At 35.6% G+C, this 25,368-nt stretch overlaps 1 protein-coding gene across 1 annotated transcript in view; it reads left to right on the top strand.

Moving 5' to 3' along the window:
• LOC148942908 (alpha-mannosidase 2-like) overlaps nt 1–25,368 on the top strand; it is a 322,023-nt gene that overhangs the window by 45,543 nt on the left and 251,112 nt on the right. The window contains exons 6-7 of the mRNA XM_089102392.1: nt 775–915; nt 7,583–7,743. Coding sequence (XP_088958518.1) covers nt 775–915; nt 7,583–7,743 — 302 coding nt within the window. The remainder of the gene's footprint in view (nt 1–774; nt 916–7,582; nt 7,744–25,368) is intronic.

Here is a 25,368-nt window from a genome sequence, read left to right as displayed (position 1 = left end):
AAAATCTTAGAAAGACTTAGAAAAATCTCAAAAGTCTTATGCGCCAAAAACTGACTCAAAGCTTAAGATTTTTGATGTTTAAAATTACATAAAAACTATAAAGACGAACCATAAAGAAAATTAAATTAAAAGAGATATCTAGTCATATTAATATGAAAAAGCCGATTGACAAATAAACATCTATGAATTATGGATATGAACTTAATGAATGCTTAAATTAAACCATTTAATGATTTGAATGGATTTAACCATTCATTCAGTATCCAGTTTTATTTTTCAGTTGACGTTTTGCAGTAGGTGTGATTAGATGACTCTTTTAGCTGTTTTTGTTTTATTTAGTTTATTTTATTTTGTTCTATTTTTCTTCTTTTTGCACTGAAGACGGCAGTGCGGAGGGCGAAATGTTTGCATTGTTTTCTATTTTCACTGGCTGAAATGTGTCTTTGTTTATTCAAACAATTTTTCTTACATATTTGGTGGCCCTGTATTTTCCCTTGGAAAAATTCCAAAGTAATTACATATATCTTAACTAGGAGCAGAATCTGTCTGACAACAGCTATAAAAAAGGATAAGTACCGTAACGTTTGCCGATGTAACGAGAAATACTTTCTTTGGGTATCTGTTTTGTAACGTCACTTGATCGCTCTCTGGACTGGAGATTATTGACTTGCTGAGAGTTAAAGACAATTACCGTTTACAATGATAGACACTCTGTCAGCTCCATAGATAGAACTACTTGCTGATAATAATCTCCTTTTTTAAACCTCATTTTAGGTTGGTGAATAATGGTCAGTTAGAAATTGTAACTGGTGGCTGGGTGATGAATGATGAAGCAAATACTCACTATTATGCTATTATCGAACAAATGGCCGCTGGTCATGAGTGGCTGACAAATAATTTAAATATAAAGCCAAAGTAAGTACCTTACACTATTTTACCCCCCTCAATAATGGTAGCAAATACATTGCCCAATGAGCTCTCACACAGATGCTGTTGCTGATGTACTGCCCTTTAAAAGTTAAATATTCGCATTACATGTTTCACATTGCACTAGTTAATTTCAAATTTTCGGTACTTAATTTCGCATTGGTTTGTTACTAAGTAAATTGACATTTGGTCGCTACTGATTACATGTTCATTTCACCAGTTTTTTTTGTCTTTGAAAGTTCGCAAGGACACTGTACAATGGGCTGATGTACATTTAAGTTAAATTTTGGTTAAGTTTTCAAAAGAAAATTTTAGAAAATGTTCTTATAGCTTCTATCCATAAGGTGGCGCCATGTTTCTTCAGGTAATTTTTGCTTGTCCAGTCCTTGGGGCAGAGCCCCAACATAAGTCTAACCATAATGGAGATAGTAGTAGAGGTGAGTCAAATGAAGTCAAAGTATATTTGTTGTTAATACTTGTCAATACATACCTGGTGCAGTAATGTTTGAACTGTACGTCAAGTTCGAGAAAGTAAAACTTCTACCAAAAATAAAAACAATACAACAAACAATAAAAACAAACAAATAAAAACACATAAAAACAAACAAAGAAAAACAATACAACAAACAGTAAAAACAATACAATAAAAATAAACAAATAAACACACATAAAAACAAACAAATAGAAACAATACAACAAACCATGCATGTATAATGAATGTTCAAATGCATGAGTTGAAGATCCAAGATTTAATCGATTAAGACCAGGATATCCAGTCAGGGGTGCATCTAAGAGGGGGGTTCCGTAAGGTGGATAGGGGGGAGTTCCAAGGTGTCGGCGCCGCGTGCCGGACAGCTTGGAAAATTTACCTATTTACCTTGGAAATTTAGCTTATGTGACCGCACTTGTTGGAGAACTAGATGACACATTCTTTAAATCCCTCCTCCAATCTTACAACCCTAACTGCACCCCTGTATCCAGTGTGGCTAGCATTGATTCGCTGGCAAGAGACTATATCATATGAATGTAAAGTAACGTTTTCGCATTGATATCTGAACGGTTAAAATACAAATTCCCCCTATTAAAATTTGGGTTTCGAATGATCAATTTCAGTAAATATCTTACACTTCTTTCAATCAGATTTTCACGTATTTGTGTTTATGTAACTAAAACGGCTTAAAATAGTTTTACTGTCCAGACTAGAACTTTATTTGGTTTAATTGTTTTTCTAAGTTTCTCCTAAAAAAATCTTTTTTGCGTTATCTGTAACTCAGATTCAATTATTGAGGCTGTTGTTTGGTGTGTAATAGATCAGGGAGAAACATGTGAGTATAAATATGGGCACAGAAGGCAGGGTTTAATCTTTAGGTTAGGTTTGTTTTTCCAGGAGGGAATTTTTCGGCAAATTATAGTGGTATCGTATCGATATGATACCGATGTGTCGATATAATAATTTATTTTTGACCCACTAACATTATAAAAAAGTGGAGTAACAAAAGAAAATAAAAGGTAAAGACATACAAAACAAAACACATGCAAAACAATATCAATATAAAGAACTACAAATGCAAATCAGAACAATCGCACAAGAGGATGAAAAGGACCCAACCGCTTGCAGGCCTCATCTTTTAACTTGGCGTCCAACTTATTATATGACGTCAGTATATCAATTGCAATAAACATTCGAATAATCTTACGGTTTCTATACCAACGAGGCAAATACAAAAGATATTTACAATAACGAAAATACAAAACTCTAATATTCTGCATATGAGTAGTATTAAAAAATGGGCACACACCTGACAGAAAAAGAATGGAACGCTTACAATACGTTGAATAAATTCTAGTCAAGGCCTAACGGGAATTTCAGCCACTATTTGGGACAATTTTAGCATAACCTGCTTTAAGGTTATTCTTGATATCTGCAAGTGCACTAGAACTGATAGCTAAAATAGAAGAGCAGATACTTATCCCGAGCCAGCGCAACGCAGGAATCAGCTTAACTGAAAAAGAACTACTCAAATCACTACTTGGGTTTTTAGCATTGAAAACTAAATACTAACATTTTTCAGCATTAAGCACGAGGCCAATTTTTTCCAAAAGCTTAGAAACAAACTGGGTAGACTTAGCTAGGGTGAATTTTGAACGGCTAATCAGTAATAATAAGTAATAATACATAAGCAATATAAGATAAATTAGTTAGACCTGTAAAACACGACGGAAAAATACGAGAAAGCACAGGGTATAAACAAGCATTAAAAAGGTATGGTGACAGAACCACTCCCTGCCTAAGTCCACACCGAATAGGAATATTACCAAAAAATATCTTTCCTGACCAAAGTCGAACATATGAATTTGCATACCAAAAAACGTAGGACACATTTAACAGATGAAATCACTCCAAGCTGGGTAAGAGAATACCATAGTTGACTGTGACAAACCAAGTCAAAAGCTTTTGAAATATCTAACGCATATAAATGAACTTCAGATCCATCTTTTTGTGCTTGAATTAAAAAAGAAGTAGGAATTCGATGCGCATGTTGGCATCCTATATTTGGTTTAAACCTAAATTGATTGGACACATTATCAAGTTTTGGAAGAATTTCAGGAAGCAGGACATATTCAAAAACTTTGCTCAGTGAACAGGCTACCGTAATAGGTCTATATGATGCGCAGGTAGTCGGATCTTTCCCACGTTTAAGAATTGAAGTGACACTCCCGCACAAAAAAGAATCAGCCACCAAAGACGTACATAGACAAATTTGAAATAATAACTGCAAATGATAAATCAATTCTTTCGAATCAATATGAAGGTGAAAAACACCATCAGTGATGTAATAATACCATCAATATCACATGATTTAGGTTTTAAATTCTTAACACAACGAATCACACGGTCAGCAGAAACGGGAGGCACATGGCCTTGGTAAATTTTCGCAGGTAATACACAAGAACAGAGGCTAACAAACTGAGAGTGAACCGCATAATTCATAATATTAAAAATCTTATTATAATGATTAATCCAAGAGGCATTAGGGATCCGATCGGCATTAGGTGAATCAAATTTGGCAACAATAATCACTTGTTTCCACTGACTAGAGGTCTTCGGAAATTCCACACCATTGTACCTTACTTTGCAAAGATAACGTTTAAACTCCAACTTCTTTTTCTGTTTAATTTCTAAAAGGTGACCCCTAAAAGGGCGGCAACACGCTACCCAAATTCTATGCCAGAATTTTGCACGATTTTTCACAATTTTTAAATCAGGGTCAGATTTCCATATTTAACCTCAAGTCTTAAGCTTAAAACGACAAAGCGGGACAGCCACTTCTTCAGCTTTTTTCAGGCAGGAAACAATCTGGCTGTAAAATATATTGAGCTGAACTCGAGCTTGTGGGGATATAACACTAGTACAGAGTAAATTAAATGGAACTTTAATTGTAGATAAAAGAAGAGCAAGGGTTAATAGATATAGAGGCCAGTCCGCTTTATTCCAGTCTCTCTTGGTTATCCACTTTTTGTAATTAGTACATAAGGTCTGTTCAGCCCGAATCTTATTGATGGTGACAGTGGCTGAAAGGGGCAGATGGTCATAATCACGTTCATCCTGGTCAATGGGAATATTGCTAATGGAAACACCAGAAGAAACAACACAGTGATCAATATCAGACAATGAACCGCTATTATGTATGTATGAATGGGATGCATCTTAATCCAAAACCCGATAGCCATTGGGTAGCGAATCCAAAAATAAATCAGTCCGTGCTGAGGTAGAGTTTATATCACAGTTCATATCGCCTAACAGGATCCAATCTAATCCATTACTCTCAACACTAACCAGAAGGGTCTTTAGCGATGCACATACTTTAGTATACTTTGTTAGAGAGGAAAAGGATCTATGGTCGTAAGGGAGGTATACATTAATAAGAACTAGGTTAGCAAAAGGGATTGCAATGAAATAATCACATTCACGATAACACACAGGGGATAGGGGGACTAGTTTATGTTTTAATAGGCATGCCAGCCCGCCTGAAGGTCTCCCAGAAGTTTTTTGGGCACTTCTAGCGAAAACCAAGTGTTCTTTACTCCTGCGAAGGGAGTTCAAACTCACCAAGGGCAAAAGATGTTCTTGTAGAAACAAAATGTCGAAATTATATAGTTTCTGGTTCAAAGAATCACACTTATCCTTCGTTCCGTTAATGTTGAATGAGCATATAGAATATTCGATTTTAATAGTCATTTTCTTAGGTGACTAGAACGTTTAGCTACAGCATTACGAAGGATTCGGCATTTTAGAGAAAATGAAACATGATTGCCATGACATATTTAGGGGTAGCCTGGCACGGGGAATCGCACAACGATTCAAGCTCTTCTGCACAGTGGGAGCAACGTTAAGGGTTATTACAAGAGGACTTCAGGTGATTGGCAATTATAACAGCACTTCGGTGGACGCTGGAACTCAGGAACATGGAAAATCTCATAACCAACTTTAATGCCAAGCTTCAGAGCATTAGCAAGAGCCATTGCATTTTCAAAAACACTTCAGCAGCAAAAGAATTGCAGATTCGTTTTGCATCCTTAATATTGCCACAGCCAATTAGCATGCTCACGTTAAAGGCATTTGATAAACCTTTCACAATACCTATAAATTTTGTTTCATTTGCTTTGACGTCACAGTTGCTCATAATAGAGGGAACAGAATCGCAAAAGTCCTTAGCAGCAGTCTGATCAATCTGCACCACCAATTTATCGCCGGAGGGCTTTATGCTATGAATACATTCATGACCAGGTATAAGGTCAATCTTTTCACGGCGTTTTGCAGGATTATTAAGGTGAGATGGAACTTTTGAAATGACAATAATGGCCTGATTATCAGCGATTGGCTGGGGTCTGGGGTCGCTAAGAGGAGGGAAATTTAGATCGTAAGACACAATTTTCTCACGAATTTGCTTTAGTTCGAAGTCAATGTTTAGTAGCCTTGATGCGAGGCTTGAATATGCAACGGCTGGAATGACAGGAACCTCGGTGGGCAAAATAATCACGTAAGTAGGCAAAATAAAATCATCGGACTCGCATTTCTGAATGGTCTCAGTTATATCCTTTATGTGACGGTAATTAGCTAGATCACCTTACCGTCGAGCCACGCGTTCGCCCACGAGCACTCGAGACTATAGGTCAGTTTTAGCTATCATAATAGACTTTTCATCAAAAAAGTCAGCCGTAGGTTGGCAATAATTTCATTATCCACTCCTTGATGAGCACTTGACTGCATTAAGCCTAGCAGCGCAGAATGTACAAGCTCCATCATAATCAAGAATATGTTTAATTTATACCACATTCATCAATTTAAGTAGTAAATAAGTTCAAGTCTAAACTAGTTGCTAGCACCCACCTCTATTAAATTATTGCATGGATATTCAACTACAATTTACTGTCCCAAGGGAATTTGAAATAGTCTGCAAAACGGTAATCCGCTTATAAAAATGCATTTTGGTCGGGCCCTAGTTTCCAATCTACGAGTCGTTTTGTACTCGTCTTCGTCTTATTCATTTATTCTTGTTATTTGAGATTTCCTGTCCCATTCGTTACCCTTTCTTTCTTTTTACCATTTTTGTGCATTAAGGTACTCAATTGTCGAGACAATTTTTTAGTATTTGCATAGGTTTATTATTCAGCTAATTGACCTCTACATTCTATTGATGATAATTGCCTTTCCCTAGTTCTTTGCCCTAGAAAGGTAGTATGTACTTTTTACATTGAGCTTTTAGTTTTATTGCTGATTTACTACCCTTTTTTAAGTTAAATTTAGGCAAAATTTGAAAGGTACTCAACAAAAGCACTTAAAATAATTTCACAGCCATGCCGTTGATGTTCCTGTTAACGTGTGGGTTTTATTCAGTATTAACAAACTCTCTTAGAGGGTCTCCATTCGATTCATTGTCCTGTAATTTTCGTCATTTTTTTATCTTTTGAAATTTTCTCTCGATCTTGCTCCTCTTTCGTTCTTTTTCACCATCTTGTGTATTTAGATACTTGATTATTGAGGTGCATAGGGCTGCATTGAATTGTTACTCAGTTAATCCACCTCTGGTCTTTGCTGATGATAATTATCCTTCCCTAGGTTTTCGCTTTACAAAGTTGGTAAGTTAATTTTTTATAATGAGCTCTCATACATGTGCTCTGAATTATATTATGCCCTCCCTAACTTAAATTATGATCAAATTTCATAGAGAAAACTAAAAAAACACCTTAAGGACAGTTTCAAAGTCTTGTCGCTGATTGTCAGGTTAATCTGCTCTTTTTATGCTAGTTAACTTTGTTTAGGGGGTCCAGACCATCCATTTCCTGTACTTCAACAAATCGGCTGCGATGATTTGAAAGGTTGTTATACCACGTGTTTTGTCAAGACGAGATCTATAACCCACCAAACTAAGCTTACCCGGCTCAATCAGTTCAACCAAATTTTATATATTTTGCTCTCAATGCGCTTAAAAATTTTATGGTTTTTCCCAAAATTTGTTATATCTCATTTTTTCGATTTTATAACACTTGGAAATCGGAGTTTAGGCTTGTTATGATAATATATGTTATAGAATTATAAGATAAATAATGCGAAGTGTTTATTAGTTTAAAGTAATCTTAAAATTCTTTTCAGGAATGGTTGGGCGATTGATCCGTTTGGACTGTCACCAACAATGGCCTACTTAATGCAGCGAATGGGCCTAGAGCAAATGGTTATTCAAAGAGGTCATTATGAAGTTAAAAAAGCTTTTGCGTGGAATAAGACATTGGAATTTAGATGGAGACAAACTTGGGGTTAGTAATATTCAAACTTTAAATATGTATAATCAATTTGAGCAGTATAATTACCAAAATTGAATATATAAATAAAAAATATGCACAAATTCATCAGTATGAATTGGTGTCAGTATGAAGTACGGTGAGTGAACATCACAGTCATTCACAGTCATAAGTTTAAGCATCTAAGTTCACATTGCTTTACTTTGAAAACTTGATTTTGCTGTCAATTCATACAGAAGGAGGGTATAGGAGGTCTATAAAACCAATCCAAAGCTTCCAGTGAGCAATTTCGGGTCTTAAAATACGCCTTTTGAATTTTCGGTCAATATAATTTTAAAAAAGGTTTTGCATGCAACCAAATTTTGGAATTTAGATGGAGACAGATTTGGGGCTAGTAATATTTAAAAACTAAACATGTATAATCAAGCTCTGTAGTCTGATTGTCAAAATATAAAGATATTAATGGCTCTCTGAAGGTATTTTAGACCTCTATATATTGGGAAACTGTAAATAGTAATAGTTGTTTTTCACGAGTAAAATTTTCCATGTGGAAGAAAGTTTCCGGGGGAAATTTTACACGGGGAGGGGGGGGGGATAATTTCCTGCCATGATTTGAAAAATGGTCTGAAATTGAATATATAAAAAAAAAGTGGAAGTAAGTAAAAATATACTGAAAGTAAGGAGCAGCATTAAAACTTTTACTTTCAGCTGAAAAAAACTTGTTTCTTTTTTATTTAATTTTTAAAATTATTTGAGCTCATTAATGTCTTTAATTATCTTGTACTACGTACTATATCTGAAAATTTTCTGGCCTAAAAAAAGACGCAAGGCATATTTTGTTTAAGTTAATATTTTGTTTTCTACAAAGCCTCCTTGTAAGTCTAGACACATCTTCCACCGATGCCCGCATCTCTTGAACCCATCCAAATAGTGTTAAGCGTCTTCTATGCAAATTAATTGTTTACGAAGGCGATAGTCTTTTCATATGACAAATATCCCCTTCGTCTGAGCGCATTTTTTAGAATAGCGGACTAAAAGAAGTTGCTTTGGTATATATCTGGTGAGTAAGGAGGGATCTCAAGCTGTTCAAACCGTAATTCATGGAATTTTACCACGGTATGGCAATGGTACGTGATAACGACCCAATGAGGCCGTTTTCCTGCAATTTCTAACCTTCAGCTTGTCTATTAATGTTCCTGTATTGGCTTGTCCTGTTTGGAGTTAATCGATAAATATAACTGCTTTGCTATCCAAATAAAAGAACAGTTACCATAACTTTCGGAGCCGAAACACTAGTTTTGATTTCATAACAAAACATCCTGCTCTGTAACTTTTTTTCTATAGTATCTGGTATATATCGAGGCAAATAGGAATTGAGGAAATCTATTCATTATTAGCTCAGTTGGTAATTTTGTTGAACTGTTTTGCTTTATATCCAGTTTCAGGTTTGGTTTAGAGTATTTTGGCCTTATAAATTTGATGTATGCCTACAGGGCTCCTGACTTTTTCTGGGTCAGCGCTATTTCAAATCTTTTGTTTACTTTTTTATAATTTTAAATTTTTATCGTATTTTATCAAATATTTATGTTTTAATTTGTAATGATCAGGAAAGAGGAACAGCAATTCTTATCGCTTTATGTTGGTCTTAATTATATAATAGGAAATATTCAACGAATTTCCATAATTTTGCCAATATAAATGTTAAAATGCAGAAGCAGATGAAGCACTTTTTTTGTATTATTCAAATACACTGTAAAATTTGTATGCGTGCCAAAGTTGCTTTTCAGATAGGCACAATCTCCAGGTAATAGTGTCTAGTGAAATTTTAGTTAATTTCATAACAAAACATTCCACGATTGTGACTTAAAGATATATCTTGCTATGTAATCTTTTCCCTGTAATACCCCTCCCCTCCTAAAAAAAAACAACAACCAGGGATTCTTATTGAAGTGCATTAGTTCCAAGCTAGTTCCACGAGAGACAAACGCTTATATCCTCTTTTTGAAATCTAAGCGAAATCTACATTTTTTGGTTGGTTTGTTTTTGTTTTTCTAAATACCGTTGGATTTTTTTTTGGTTTTTAATTTATTATTGGAAACCCTAAGCAAATTAAATCTCAGTTTGGAAAAAGTTTGAAAAAGGGATTTTTCCTATTCTAGAGACACTTTGGTCAAACCCTCCAAACATCATTTGGAAGACCAACTTTATCGAAACAAAAATTCTGATTGTGATCACGATAAAAATACTCTCCAAATCAAGATAGCTACAGGTTGCGACCTTTGTTCTTCCGCTTTTCATTTTGAGCTGTTATCTGCTGATATTTTGGATATCTCAACATTTCACAGTGATCGAAGCAGTTATGTAACAAATTCCTCATTATGCTGTTTTGAACTCGAAAGAAAATTGTCTCCGCCCCTGAGTGAACACCCCCCACTCCAGCGTCCGGGGCAGGCGTTGTAAGTTATGCCGTAGGGCACACACGGTTCTTATGGAAGGAATGCTCTTTTAAACTTCAGAGAGGGTTCATTGGATTGGAAATTGAAAGTTCTAGTTCACTTTTTAAGAGTCAAAAGAGATTGGAGGGCAACTATCCCCCCCCACGCCCTTTTCCCCAAAAAATCATCTGATATAAATTTGAAGATAGCCATTTTGTTAAAAATTGTTCAAACACCAGATAACAAAAACTCCGGGGTCGACACAAACCCCCAGAGCCCGGGGACAAGTATTTTACATTATGCGGTGCTTTAAGTTATGCCCCGGGGGCATATAAGGATTTATGTAGTGGTTGGTCGTATTTACTTCAGAGGTTGCTCATTTGATCAGAAATTGAAAGTTCTAGCTGCCTTTTTATGAGTCAAAAGGCATCAGAGGTCATCTCTCCCCCCCCCCCCCGGGGGGGAAGGGTTGTAACTTATGCCCTGTGGGTATATAAAAATTTTATGAAAGAAGTGTTCGTATAAACCTCAGAGGGGAGTCAAATTATTAGAAATTGAAAGGTATAATTCCCTTTTTAAGAGCAAAAGTGATCCGATGGCAACTAGCCACCCCCCCCCTCAACTCTGTTTTTCCCAAATGTGTCCGGTCGAATTTTTTATATAGCCATTTTGTTCAAAAAGACCAAAGATCATATGACAAAAACTGCAGGGATAAAACAGCCCCCAGAACCTGTGCGAGTGTTGTAGATTATGTCTCGGGGGCATATAAGGTTTTTATGGAAAGGATAGTCGTATAAACTTCGGAGGGGGCTCATTCAATTGTAAATCAGTATATATAGAGCCCTTTTTAAGGGCGAAGAGTGACCGGAGGACAACTAGCCCCTTTCCCCATAGGTCCTTTTTTTTCCAAATGCATACGAGCAAAATTTTGGAATATCCATTTGTTCAAAATAGTTTATATATAAAATAACACAAACTCCGGAGTCAACACAACCCCCGAGAGCCCGGGGGTAAGTGTTGTAAGTTATGCCCTGGGGAAATGAAAATTTTATGTAAGGGGTGGCTGTATAAACATCAGAGGTGGCTCATTTCATTGGAAATTGAAAGTTTTAGTTACCTTTTTAAGAGCCCTCAAAAGTGATTGGCGGGCGTACCCCCTCCCCACACCCTCTTCCCCCCAAATGCATCCGATAAAAATTTTGAGATAGCCATTATGTTTGAAAAAATCCAATGATCAGATGACAAAGACTTCGGGGTCAACATAACCCTCCGAAACTCGGAGGAAGGGCTGTAACTTATGCCCGGGGCATATAAGGTTTTTATAGAAGAGGCGGTAATATAAACTTCGAAAGGGGCTCAAACGATTAGAAATTGAAAGTTCTAGTTCCCTTTTTAAGAGTGAAATGTGATCCGATGGTAACTAGCCTGCCCCCACCAACCCTAAGGCCATAAGACTCCAACATTTTTTTTCCCCCAGAGGCACTTCCTATGGCAGGAATGGTCGTATAAACTTCGGAGGGGGCTCATTCGATCGGGAATTTTAGTTCCCTTATAGGATTTAAAAGTGATCAGTGGGCAAATAGCCCCCCGTGCCCTTTTTCCCCAAATGCATCTGATAAAAATTATAAAAATAGTTCAAAGATAAGAAAACAAAAACTTAGGGGTTGACACAAACCCCCAAGGCCCAGGGGCAGGCGTTGTAATAAACTTCAGAAGGAGTTCATTTCATTGGAAATAGATTGGAAATCCTAGTTCACTTTTTAAGAGTCAAAAGAAATCGGATTTCAACTAGCCCCCCCCCCCCATCCCCGGCCCTTTTTTTTACCCAAACCCATCCGATAAAATTTTGAGATATCTATTCTATTGAAAATAGTTCAAATCATCACATAAAAAAAAAAAAAAAAAAAAATCTGGGTTCGACATAACCCCCAGAACCCACTGGCAAGTGTTTTAAGTTATGCCATGGGGGCATATAAGGTTTATGTGCAAGGGGTGGTCATATAAACTTCAGAGAAACCTCATTTGATTGGAAATTGAAAGTTCCAGTCACATATTCAATAGTAAAAAGTGATCAGAGGGCATCTACCCCCTCCCCCAAACACACAAATCCGTTTTTCCTTAAATGCATCCGCTTAATTTGAGATAGGCATTTTGTTTGAAATAGTCCAACGATCCGATAAAAAAATCTTCTGGATCAAAATACCCCCCTCCCCTCAGAAATCGGGAGAACTAGGGTTGTAACTTGTGCCCAGGGACATGTAATGTTTTATGGAAGAGATGGTCGTATAAATTTCGGAGGGGACTCAAATGATTAGAAGTTCGAAGTTCTAGTTCCCTTTTTAAGAGTCAGAAGCGATACGATAGCAACTAGCCTCCCCCCTTCCACCAACCATTTTCCCCCGAATGTGTCCGATCAAATTTTTATATAGCCATTTTGTTCAAAATAGACCAAGAATCATATAATAAAAATTCCAAGGATAACACAGTCCCCTCCCGAAAATTCCAAGGATAACCCGGGGGCAAGTGTTATTAGTTGTGCCCCTGGGGCATATAAGGTTTTTATTGAAGGGATGGTAGTATAAATTTCGGAGGGGGCTATCCGGTTGTAAATCGGAATTTCTAGTGCCTTTTTTAAGTCGAAAGTGATCGGAGGGCAAATAGATCGGAGGGCTTATATACCCTGGAAAGGTAAAGGCGGCTTTTTTGTTGAAAAGGTAAACTTTGGAGGGGACACAAATAACTAGAAATTGAAGGTTCTAGTTCTTTTTTTGAGAGTCAAAAATAATCTGATGGCAACCAGCTCCCCACCCCCACCAACCGTCTTTTCCGCAAATGCGTCCGATCGAATTTTGAGATTTTTATTTTGCCCAAAATAGACCAAAGATCATATAACAAAAACTAAGGGGTTTACACACACACCCTTAGAACCCGGGGGAAATTGTTGTAAATTATGCCCCAAGGCATATATGTTTTTTTTTGTGGAAGGAAGGATAGTATAAACTTCATTGGGGGCTCATTCTATTGGAAATTGAAAGTTCTAGTTCACTTTTTAAGTGTCAAAAGGGACCGGAGGGCAGCTAGCCCTTCTGCCCTTTTCACCCCAAATCCATCCGATTGAATTTTTGAAATAGCTATTTTGTGAAAATAAGTCAAAAGATCCAACAACAAAAGCTCCAGGGTCAATACAACCCCCCAGAGACCGGAGGAAAGCGTTCTATGTTATGTCCTGGGGGCATATAAGGTTCTTATGTGAGGTTTTGGAAAATAGTTCAAAAATCAGATAAGTCCAACCCCCAACCCACCGTCACTAAAAAGACTTATGGACGCTATTTTATTTCAAAACTTACGGGGCCTGACGCCTGGCCTTTTCTGCATGGCCCTACCCCCCTCCAAAAAAAAAACTTGTTAACGATATTTTATTCCAGAAAATATGGCTAGTCATCCATGGCCCGACGCCCCTCCCCCCAAAAAATTAATAACGGTATTTTATTCCAAAACTTATGGGGACTGACTCCTGGTCCTCCATGGACCGATACTCCTCCCTCCACCGGACAAATTATCAATGATTGATAAATCATGGAATTTGGCCCCTGGTCCACCCTCCATGGCCTTAGACCCCCCCCCCCCAAAGAAAACAGCCAAAAACAACAAACTTATGAACGATATTTAATTCTAAAATTGTGGGAGCTGACCCTTGGTCCTTCCTCTATGGCTCGCCCCCCTCCCCTACCCAAAAAAATTTATTAACGATATTCTATTCCCGAAATCACGGGAATTCAGTTTATCATTTGTTTCCAAAGCCGTTCAAGACCCCGTCGTTCTCTACTACAAGCCGAAGGAGGACTAGTGCACCATTCTGTTCCGGCAAAAGCATAAGGCCTAATGTATATTTGGTACGTTTCTGAAACGAATTGTGTTACAAACATTTTCTTTTGTACTTACAATAATATCGAAAGCAATATGGAAATTGCATTAAAACCAGGCTAGGATGTACTAATAGGATCACTAGACCCTGCGACTTTCACTGTTTGCAAAGTTTTGGGGATTTCCCCGAAAATCTTGCAAAAACGGAGCGGTAAAAACGCTTGGGCATAGAAGAGTCAAAGCTTTAAAGCCGGTCCTGAGTGAAACAAAATTTTGAGCTATTGAGTCTTCAGCAATTAATATCCTTATATATCGAATATTCAGTTTAATATTACTAGTTCTTGCCAAGACTGCTAATTTATTTTGGAATAAGAAACTATTTTGAAATAGGGAATTTTGAAAACTTGAAACTTTGGCAATCAAAAACGAAGAGAAATTAATTTTAAAAAAAATTCCGAAAAAAAGGTTTCCTAAAGAAATATAAAGGTCATATTAAACTCAAGATAAAAAAAAAATAGAAACCTACAATAGCTCAAACTCAAAATGACCAGAAATTACTATTAAAGAAAAAAATGAAACCCAAACTAACAGAAATTAAACAAACAATCATAGCAAAAAAATATACAACAGGTACTAATATAGATGAATAAATAAATATTAAAATAGTGAACCTTAAATTGAATATGCAATTATTTGAATTTATTATTTGGATTAATTAGTTGAATTTATGAATAGTTAAATTATTTTAATTTATTTCTGCTCATGGTTACTTAATGGACTCTTTACTTTTCTTTGAAAAACTTATTTTGTGGAAAAAGTTAGTTTATGTTCGTTTTTTATTGACATTGTGTTTTTCATGAAAAAAAAATAATTTATATCTTTTCGGTTATTTTTTGTAAGAATCCATTGTTTGGCTTGCTATTTGTATGTTGGAGAAACCTTTTCAACAGATGTTAATCGGGACGTAAATAGTATTGTTGAATGTAATGTTATACCTCCTTATATTGACGTTAAAGATTAAAACTTAATACCATTCCCAAACATTTTATCTATGCTCTTTGACAACCTGGATACATTTTCACCCTTATGGTTTAATTAAGTTGTAAGAGTAAAAGTAGTAATGGTAGTATCCCCGAAAGTTTCAACTTAATGTCCCCAGTCGTCCTAGAAATATTACTAAGGTGCTTTATTGGTAATCATACACACAGTACCTTTTGATTTAGTTTTAAAGCAACATTCAGTTTTGAAGCATAATGGGTCAATTGCGTAATTGCGAGGGATTCACATACCCAATATCCCTAAAGAGACAGTTGTAGGACTGTTTTAATATGCTGAATAAAATGGATATCTCAAAATTTTGAATGGATGTGTGTTTGAAAATGAATGGGCTTGGGAGAAGGTTCGCTTGCCCTGCAATCTCTTTTTACTTTTAGAATGGGCACTAGGACTTTTGATTTTGAATTAGCTCCTTTAAAAGTTTTAGTGGTGTATCTAGCTATTATGGAGCGGCACTGGTTATCATATTGCTTTTATGACCTTTTGAAAACCTGCACGCATAGAGTTTTTTTCATTTAATTGAAACTCCACCTAAACGTTCTCTAAATGTTCCACCCTAATACCCTTAGTATCATGATTTACTGTAACTTGAGTGGCCGTCTTAATAGTATGCACATAGTGCCTTCTGGCTAGTTCAAAATCCACCACAACTTACCCTTAAAGGTCTAACTTAATTATGAAAACGTCTTTTGCGATAATCTTTTGTCACCATTTTGAAAATCCATATGCTCTTAGTTTGTTTTGATTTAGTTCAACACCTGCCTAAATATTCCTTAAAATTACGATTACTACTACTAACAACTTACTGCGGTACCAAGCCGCCTGAGGCCGACGCACGCACGCACGCTCCTCCTCCATTCCAGTGTATTCAAAGCCTGTCTCTTTACATCCTCCCAGGAACTTCCCATTTCTCTTAAATCTCTCTTTATGATATCCTACCACCCCAATCGCTGACGACCTGCTTTCTGTTTTTTCAGTAACTGAAAAAACACCCTGAGCCTTGGCTATTTTACTTTTAACATCTTCAATGCTCGCACCGTCTTTACTAATAATACTACCAAGGTAAGTGAAGCTGCCCACTAGTAATAAGCCTGGTTAAGCCTCTCCCACTAATATCTTCCTATTCTTCCAAACTTTTTTTAACTGTGGAAAAACACCCTGAGCCTTGGCTATTCCACTTTTAACATCTTCATTGCTCGCACCGTCTTTACTAATAATACTACCAGGGTAAGTGAAGCTGTCCAGCTGATCAATTTTTTCGTTACCCAACGTCACCTTTTAATCTTTACTTATTCCTAGCCCTAGTGACTTAGTCTCCTTAACATTAATTTTCAAACTTATTCTAGCACCTTGAACTCGCAAAACCTCTATAAGTTCTTTCATTTTGATTACACTTTCATCTATGATACTTAAGTCATCAACATAATACAAGTCCAGAAAATTTGATTCTGTGTTCTTCCATTGCTTTTCCTGTGCTCCTTCAGACGAAGTCCATCAAAGTGATGTATATAAAGGGTGAACCAGCTGCTAGCCTCATTTCTACCTTTTCTTATACATAGCGCTAAGCACTTTAATGTGTTTTTCTGGTATACAATACAAGGATAAGACCTTCGCTAAAGTTCTTCTATCAATAGAATTGAACGCTTGCTCATAATTTATAAAACTGAGCACTAAAGGTATTCAATAACTCAGGCACTTCTCAATTATTGACCTAAGAGTGAAAATTTTGTCGACACATCCTCTATCCTGTCTAAAACCGCACTGTTCTTCTTTTATAACTTTGTCTACAATATCTTTCAGCCTGCAACGTATCATATAACTAAGTTATTTTCTACCTACAGAGACCAGGCTAATGTTTTGATAAGTATCACACTCACTCTCATCACCTTTCTCTTACAGTGGTTTAATTAGGGTTCTCCTAAATTCACATGGTACTTCCCCTTTTTCAAAAATCATATTCATAATCTTCAGTAACTTAGTTCCAGCCTCAGAGCCACCATATTTAAGAAACTCATTTACCACACCATTAGCACCTGGAGCCTTATTATTTTCTAATCCTTTTAGTGCTGTCGCTAACTCTTCCAAACAAAATAAATCTTTCTTCTCATCCAAGGTATCACAAACTTTTTTATTTTCCTCTATATCTTTCCTTGCAACGCTATCTCGGTTTAACAGATTCTCAAAATATTCTGTCCGTCTCTCTTTAACTCTTTTCTTATCAATAATTGGGGTCCTGTTCCTATCTATAACTGGGACAAGTCCGGATTGACTACTCCTTATAAAAAGTAACGCATTATCAAAGTATTTTTTTTCTAAGTAAAACATTAAAACTAAGATTAAGAAAATAAAAATTCTTAATTCAATATTTTTAATTAAATTTAGAATACCAGCCAGTATATTTGACACCTTTTATTCTTTATAACTGTAAAAAATTAAATCTTTTTCAAAGTGACAACGAAATAAATACCATCACTCCTGGAAAAAAAATCGATAATAAAACACAAAAAACGTATCCGTTCAGGGGGAAAATACAATATTCCCATCATTCCGTTAAGGGGAAACAATTCTGACTGTAATGGCTTTATCTATCTGCTCATGAGTACTATTGTAATGCAATCAAAAGTAGACGGCATATTTTCACTGAAATTGCCCCTTATTAAGTTGTTTTCCTTGTGTTTTCAATAATTATACGAACTTTCTTATGTACAAGTAACTGCACTAATTACTAATAAACAGACACATATTTAGGATCATCATAAAAAGCTGATTCTTTGATTTAATGTTATTAATAGTTAGGCTCTTATACTTTCGTTATTGACAAGGATCGTTATTTACTTACCATTCATTACTATGAAGAATTTGATTTTTTTTTTACTCCAACCAAATCATATAGGAATTTTTTTTGTGGAAAACTGGTTAAGGGTTACTCAGTCACAAGTTAGAACTTGTATTTTCCTTATTATGGGTCAAAATCTATTGGCAGGCAGCCAACAATAGAGGCAACAAACATTTTGTTCATGGTTTTTCCCTATTCTGCTCTCTTTCGTTTGGTTTCCTTATAATTACTTTATAGTCCCAAATTTCCAGGGGGGGCATGCTCCTCCTGCCCCTCCTTGCCGGCGCCCATGTTCACCAGTCAAAATGTTGATACGTTGAATATTTTTTTACGTCATAACGTTCCAAGTTCCAATCTTCGTATTCTTTTAATCATCTAAAATATTTTGGCCTCAGGAAGAGCAATGATCCTGGATACCAGTGCAGGACGGGGACCAATACATCTTCTCAAGTGTACACCGAAGCGCATAAGCCGGCTTAGAACCGGACAGCAAGAAGTTCCTAGGGCCTCCAGTATGAATGGAGGGTTTTTGCAATCCTGGGCCCATCTTTGTCACAACATACTTTTCAGCACTTGGCGATGCTCTTGTGTCAACAAGAGTCGAAATCCTGCACAGACAATCTCAAACCTATTATTTCCGAAATTATATATTCATACTTGCAAATGCTATGGTACTACCGGAAGGCAACCCATTGGAGATAAATTAGCTAGGAAGAAGTTTTACAGCCCGAAAACGCCTGTTAAAACAAACCAAACCCAGAAGAATTATCCATTAATAAGAATCCCGTGCGAATGCTGTGTCCATTACCAGGCTATAGTTTCCTTGAGGGACGCCACTCCTCATGTGGGAATAGAGTTGACCGCATGGTCCCCAGTCTTGTAAGTACCCCGAAAGGGTCGAGGCAGCCCTTTGGAAAGGCTTTTATTTATAGATCTAAATCTTACGTCCTACCGCAATCGTAAAGGATCCTCGGTACTTGTTAAGAATCTGATAAGTGCACGACAATTGTATTGCAAAGATCTTTATGAAAACAGGTTTACGCTGCCTTGTGAGATATAAACAAATAATTTCTAACTCTGGGAACTATATTTAAGCTTTAGTTTTTGGGGTTTAGGAGGAATAAAAGGTACAGGTTAGGTTAGATTAGGTTATGTATTTAATATATGCTATACTTTACCCCCCTCCCCCACTTTAATGTGCAAATATATAGCCCAAATTTGTTTCTAAACTATTATATTTTCGTTATATTTTCATCCTATTTTGTTTTATTTTATTAGCATTAACGAAACTTCACTTTTCGCGCACTTGCCAGATTCTTAACAAGTACCGGATCCTCCCACAATGATATTCTGCGTCACCTTGTAATTTAACCCATTACTGGGAGAAGGTTTGTACTCAAGGGGCGTGTGCACACACCGGTGGGCCCTGCTAAGTACATTTAAAGGGCCTTCTTCCTCCTCCGCCTGTATTTACAGCCTCGGGCGAGGGTGTCCCAGTTTCTATTATGGACCCCCAGGAACAATTTCCCCCCTTGGTTCTTAGCTCCTATGGAGGTATTCTCCATATCTGTAAACTGGATTAGTATTTTATAAAAAGCTTTATTTACACAATCTATTTACACAAGCCAATTTATAAGCCTCCTGCTGTAGCTTAATTGTCGATAATGTTCCAAATACTTGCTGCAACTGCTTCTCGTACAACTTCTTCTTTTTTAGTGCTAGTAGAGCAGCTTCCCTATTTTTCGCATAGTTTTTCTTTGCGCGAATATGTTCTTCTTCAATTCTTGTTTCCAAAAATTTTTGTCTTGCAGCGAGTATATTTTCAGCTTCTTTTAATTTCTGAATTGCTTCCACTGATGAGTTTTTTTCTTCGTTTTTAACAAAAAGCTTTGGAAATGATTCAATAACGCTTTTCTTAAGATTAAACCAAAAATTAGTTGCTCTGTTTTGAGGCTCGTTTTGGTTTTTCTTCTGTTTAGCTTGCTCTCTTGACAGCATTATGCTTTTTATAAATGTTTTTACTAATTGCTAACAATCACTATTGAGGTGAACTGTGTTAATGCATCCGTTTCACAATCACTATTGAGGGGAATTGTGTTAATGCATCTGTTTTATATAATAGGACATGACGTCATCTTGTTTTGTGTTAATTGTGTTAATGCATCTGTTTTATATAGGACATGACGTCATCTTGTTTTTATATCATGATTAAATAAAAAAAAAACAATTTTTTTAACTGAAAGTAAGGAGCGACATTAAAACTTAAAACGAACAGTAATTATTCCGTATATGAAAGGGGCTGTCCCCTCCTCAACGCCTCGCTCTTTACGCTAAATTTTTTCTTTTTTTAAAAAAAATAGAGTTGTGAGAAAATCAAACTTTAGCGTAAAGAGCGAGGCGTTGAGGAGGGGACAGCCCCTTTCATATACGGAATAATTTCTGTTCGTTTGAAGTTTTAATGTTGCTCCTTACTTTCAGTTAAAAAAACTTGTTTTTTTTATTTAATTTTTGAACGTTTCGAATAAATGCAGGTTTTGATCTTGGCTCATCATACATGAATAATTAAAACAAAATTTTCATATTAATTTAGTTTTATTTGGTTAAATGGCTTCCTCGAAAGTTGTTTAATTTTATTTACGAACGTTTTTATTAGTAATAAATATACGTTACTTACGAATTAACTTACGTAACCAATTTCTATATTTATATATTTTTAATACGTATTTTAGAGGGTTCGCCCCCTAGTCAATACCTTGCTCTTTTTAGCTAAAGTTCGAATTTTTTTCTAATTATTTAAATATGACCACTTAATCATAAAGTCAGTTAATTAGAATAAATAGCTTTTATGAAATTACTATAAAATATTTGGCTTAAAGAGTGAGTTATTGACTACGGGTTGAAACCAATTATATACGTAATATTTTCTGTTCCTTTTAAATTTTGATGTTGCTGCTGTTGCAGTTGAAAAACTTGTTCTTTTATATTTAATTTCTGATCTTTTTTTAAATAATGCTGGGAAGTCCGGCGTCCCCTTCATAGCAATGTCCCTTCCCCCATGAGAACTTCCTTCATGGAAAGATACTCCCAAATAAACCCCGACCCCCCCCCCCCACTACCAGAAAAAATCTCCCCTGAAAACGTCTGTATACTTCCCAATAACCAATACTATATGTTAACATTGGGTAAAGTTCATAACTTTCAGCCCTCCCCCGGGAACTTCGGTGGATTAAGTCATCCTAAAAGACATACTTATTATATTTTTGAACATGCTGAACAAAATGGCTATCTCAAAATTTTGATCAGGTGACTTTGGGAAAAAAATGAGCGTGGAAGGGGGCCTAGTTGCCCTCCATTTTTTTGGTCACTTAAAAAGGGCACTAGAACTTTTAATTTATATTCCAATGAGCCCTCCCACGATATTCTAGGACCACTGGGTCGATACGATCACCCCTGGAAAAAAAAATATACAAGCACCCGTGATCTTTCTTCAGGCAAAAAATGCAAAATTCCACATTTTTGTAGGTAGGAGCTTGAAACCTCTACAGTAGGGTTCTCTGGTACGCGGAATATGATGGTGTGATTTTCATTAAGGTTCTATAACTTTTAGGGGGTCTTTCCCCCTTTTTTTGAAAACTAGCCAAATTTTCTCAGGCGCGTATCTTTTGATGGGTAGGATTAACTTGATGAAACTTATATATTTGAAATTAGCATTAAAATCTGATTATTTATATGTATCTATTTGTATCAAAATACGGTTTTCTAGAGTTTCGGTTACCATTGAGCCGGGTCGCTCCTTACTAGTTCATTACCACGAACTGTTTGATTCAAGTTTAATGTGATATAGTCGACCACATGACGTCATCTAAAAAGTAAAAGAAGGATATTTCAGGGAATCGGGTAAGGAATGCAATCCAGTATGACGTCATAAGTCAGAATGCATGTGTTGTATCATCTTGTATCAGAAGATTTAGTTTTTTCAAAAATTGCCAAACCTGTTTTCCATGTTTTGGAAAGACGACTTTGGTATCACCCTTGTTGAGCATAGTGTGTTTCGATAGCCTATAGTTCTATACAATTTCAATACATTCCAAATTTTTCACCTTAATACCTTTAGTTTTAACAACAGCAGTAGTTTTAGTAGCATTAGAATTAATCGTAGTACCCTTAGCTTTAGTGTTTTCTTTAAAAAACTTCTTTTTCAGAATTTTTTAAAATTAATTAATAGGAAGAAAAGAGTCACGCTATTATAAAATTCATTTAGTATGTATGGTGCGGGGTCCGATATATATATATATATATATATATATATATATATATATATATATATATATATATATATATATATATATATATATATATATATATATATATATATATATATATATATATATATATATATACATATATATACATCATATATATACACATATATATATATATATATATATATATATATATATATATATATATATATATATATATATATATATATATATATATATATATATATATATATATATATATATATATATATCTCTCTCTCTCTCTCTCTCTCTCTCTCTCTCTATATATATATATATATATATATATATATATATATATCTATATATATATATATATATATATATATATATATATATATATATATATATATATATATATATATATATATATATATATATATATATATATATATATATATATATATATATATATATATATATATATATATATATATATATATCGTCTCGGTCTATTTCGTGACTGGTTTCCATTGTCTATTTCGTGACAGGCCCACATAATACAAGAGTACCATTTAAACTTTAGTTTTTTGGGCTTTAGGAGGGAGAAAGGTACCTAGGTTAGGTTACGTATTTATTACGGTAAAGCATTACGTGTTATGCTCCCCCCCCCCCCTAATGTGCAAATATGTAGCCCAAATTTTGTTTCTGAACTATTATATTTTCATCCTATATTTTTTTCTTTCATTAGCATTAAGGAAACTTGACTTATCGCGTGATTACTGGATTCTTGACAAGTACCTATAAATATATTAAACTTGACATTAATCAAATGTCGGTACTTATGTTTTATCGCGACCACACTTTCACACTTTGTACCTGGTCTGTAATGAAGCCGGTTTTCTGTGTCCACTCGGAGATAATCAGCTTAGACTGAACGTGACAAAGTACTTTTTATGTATATTTTAATTAAAAATTTAATAAATAGAGGGGGTTCGGTATTTAGGTACATATGGGCACTTCTAAAAAGTCAGGTTTGGTTTATGCTAATGAAATAAAATAAAATAGGATGTATATATAATAGTTTATAAACAAATTTGGGCTATATATATGCAACCTAACCTAGGTACCTTTTTCTCCCCCTAAACCCCAAAAAACAACAGTTTAAATATTGTAAATTCAATGAGAAACCACGCTCTTCGATCAATTTAGATAACAATTACCCGCTTTACGAGTCTCCATCACTGCATTCATTCGACTGTCTAGCTGAAGTGCCCATATAATGGGAAAGTACTGGTATTTAATACAATATCTTCTAGACGGCCTGCTTTCCATAATTCTCAGTTGTAATTTCCATATTTTTGTTAATAAAGTATTATATTTTCATCATATTTTGGTATAATTCATTAGGATTAACCAGACTTCACTTCTCGAGTGTGGTCGCTATACGCAAGTACAAAAATTTCAAATAATAAACACATTAATAAATCGCATCCACCAATGCGAAGTTAATATAAATATAATTTTTGATTATTTGAATATTTCATAATTTTGCCATTATCGTCAAAAGCAATTTGCTCTAAAATTTGGAAAAAAACTGTTTATTTTGATGGTAACTTGGGGTCCTTTCAAAGCGGGACCCGATTGGGCCCAATCGCTCGAATCACCCTTTATCCGGCCCTGTTCACGTTTAGGAATGATATAAGTAAGTATTTAGAATGTTATAAAGTAGTTTTCATAATATGCCAATTCAGGGTATATATTTCTACATTGAGGGGGGGGGGGCAAATTTTGTTTCTGATGTAAATGGGAGGTAATTTTAAACTTTACCCCCGCCCCCTAATGTAGAAATATATACCCTGAATTGGCACATATAGGGGGGGGGGCTGAAATTCATTTCCGATAGAAATGATTATTATATTCGTAATCAGCATAAAAAAAGGATCGAGTGGTATATTCACTTTATGCGTAAGTCAATAATATGATTTGGTAGATATTTACCGCGCCACTAGCTAGGCTTATATTTTTGGTCTGCTTTTTACAGCTCTCAAAGATTTCAAGCAACATTTTCAACTTCTATTTGTTATTTATTTTCCAACATAAATATGTCAGGATGGCCGAGTGGTCTAAGGCGCCAGACTCAAGGGTAACCTTTCACGAGAGTGTTCTGGTCCTCGAATGAGGGCGTGGGTTCAAATCCCACTTCTGACAAATTTTTATAGACATCTACAAGGTTTTTCATCGAATTTACTTGATTTTCACTTGCTTAAGTGTAGATTTTTTTTTCTTTTTGTTATCTTGCTAATAATGAATTCAGAGTTTTTTGGTTCGAAATCTAACACATGACAGCGTGAAGTTTTTTTCAGAGCATTTATCGTCACAACCATGACTTAGGACAAATTACAAATATACTGTCAGAGAAATAAAAAAAAAATATAATCTGGAAACCTTTTTTGTTTTATCAGTTCGAATTTGTTTAATTTCATACAACCCCCAGTCATAGCGCCCCATTCGCTGACTAAGTAAAGAGCGACATGGTTTCAATGAATGCTTTTTCACCAGGCCGCTTTGTTTGGACGGATTTATCATAGAAACTTCGGAGGGGGTTCACCCGAGGGGTTGCTCTATCTCTCTCTGGGCACCACTGTACTCCCTCCGTCGGCACCGGCTGGGCACACCTGGGAACACCTGATTTCATTTATGACAGAAACTAAGGATTAAGAGTTGACTTGATTTAAACTACATTTCAACGCTTGACTAAGCGGGTGACTTGTTAATTGCATCTGTGTTACCTGTTTATGGATATCTGCCGACTGGGCACACCTCTACACACATTTTGAGAGAGAGCAATCCCTCGGGTTCGCTTGATTGAAAATTGAAAGTTATAATGCCCTTTTTAAGAGTAAAAATTCTTGGAGCTGTGACGGTACGAATTATGACGTATATTTGTTGACTACTTTTATAATCCCCAGTCAACCCTCCGAAATTAACTCTTGTATGAGAAGCACTTTGATCTCTTTCTTAAACTACTGGCTAAGATGTAATTATACTTGTCTTACGGTTACGGTCGGTCGGCAAGCAAGTACAGGCAAGGTTTGCAAATAGGTCCAAGCAAACGGTCAGTTTTAATAGGCAGTATCTTTTTTGGTTGGATCAAATCTTCTATAATTCTTTAGTACTATATGGTGACTTGAAGTGTGTCCAGTTC

The sequence above is a fragment of the Artemia sp. Qi Xiang Cuo genome, chromosome 16, assembly GCF_049724085.1.
Source record: "Artemia sp. Qi Xiang Cuo chromosome 16, ASM4972408v1, whole genome shotgun sequence".
Classification (NCBI taxonomy): Eukaryota; Metazoa; Arthropoda; class Branchiopoda; order Anostraca; family Artemiidae; genus Artemia; species Artemia sp. Qi Xiang Cuo.
The sequence above is the reverse complement of the archived record's forward strand: the minus strand, read 5'-3'. Positions and strand labels throughout refer to the sequence as shown.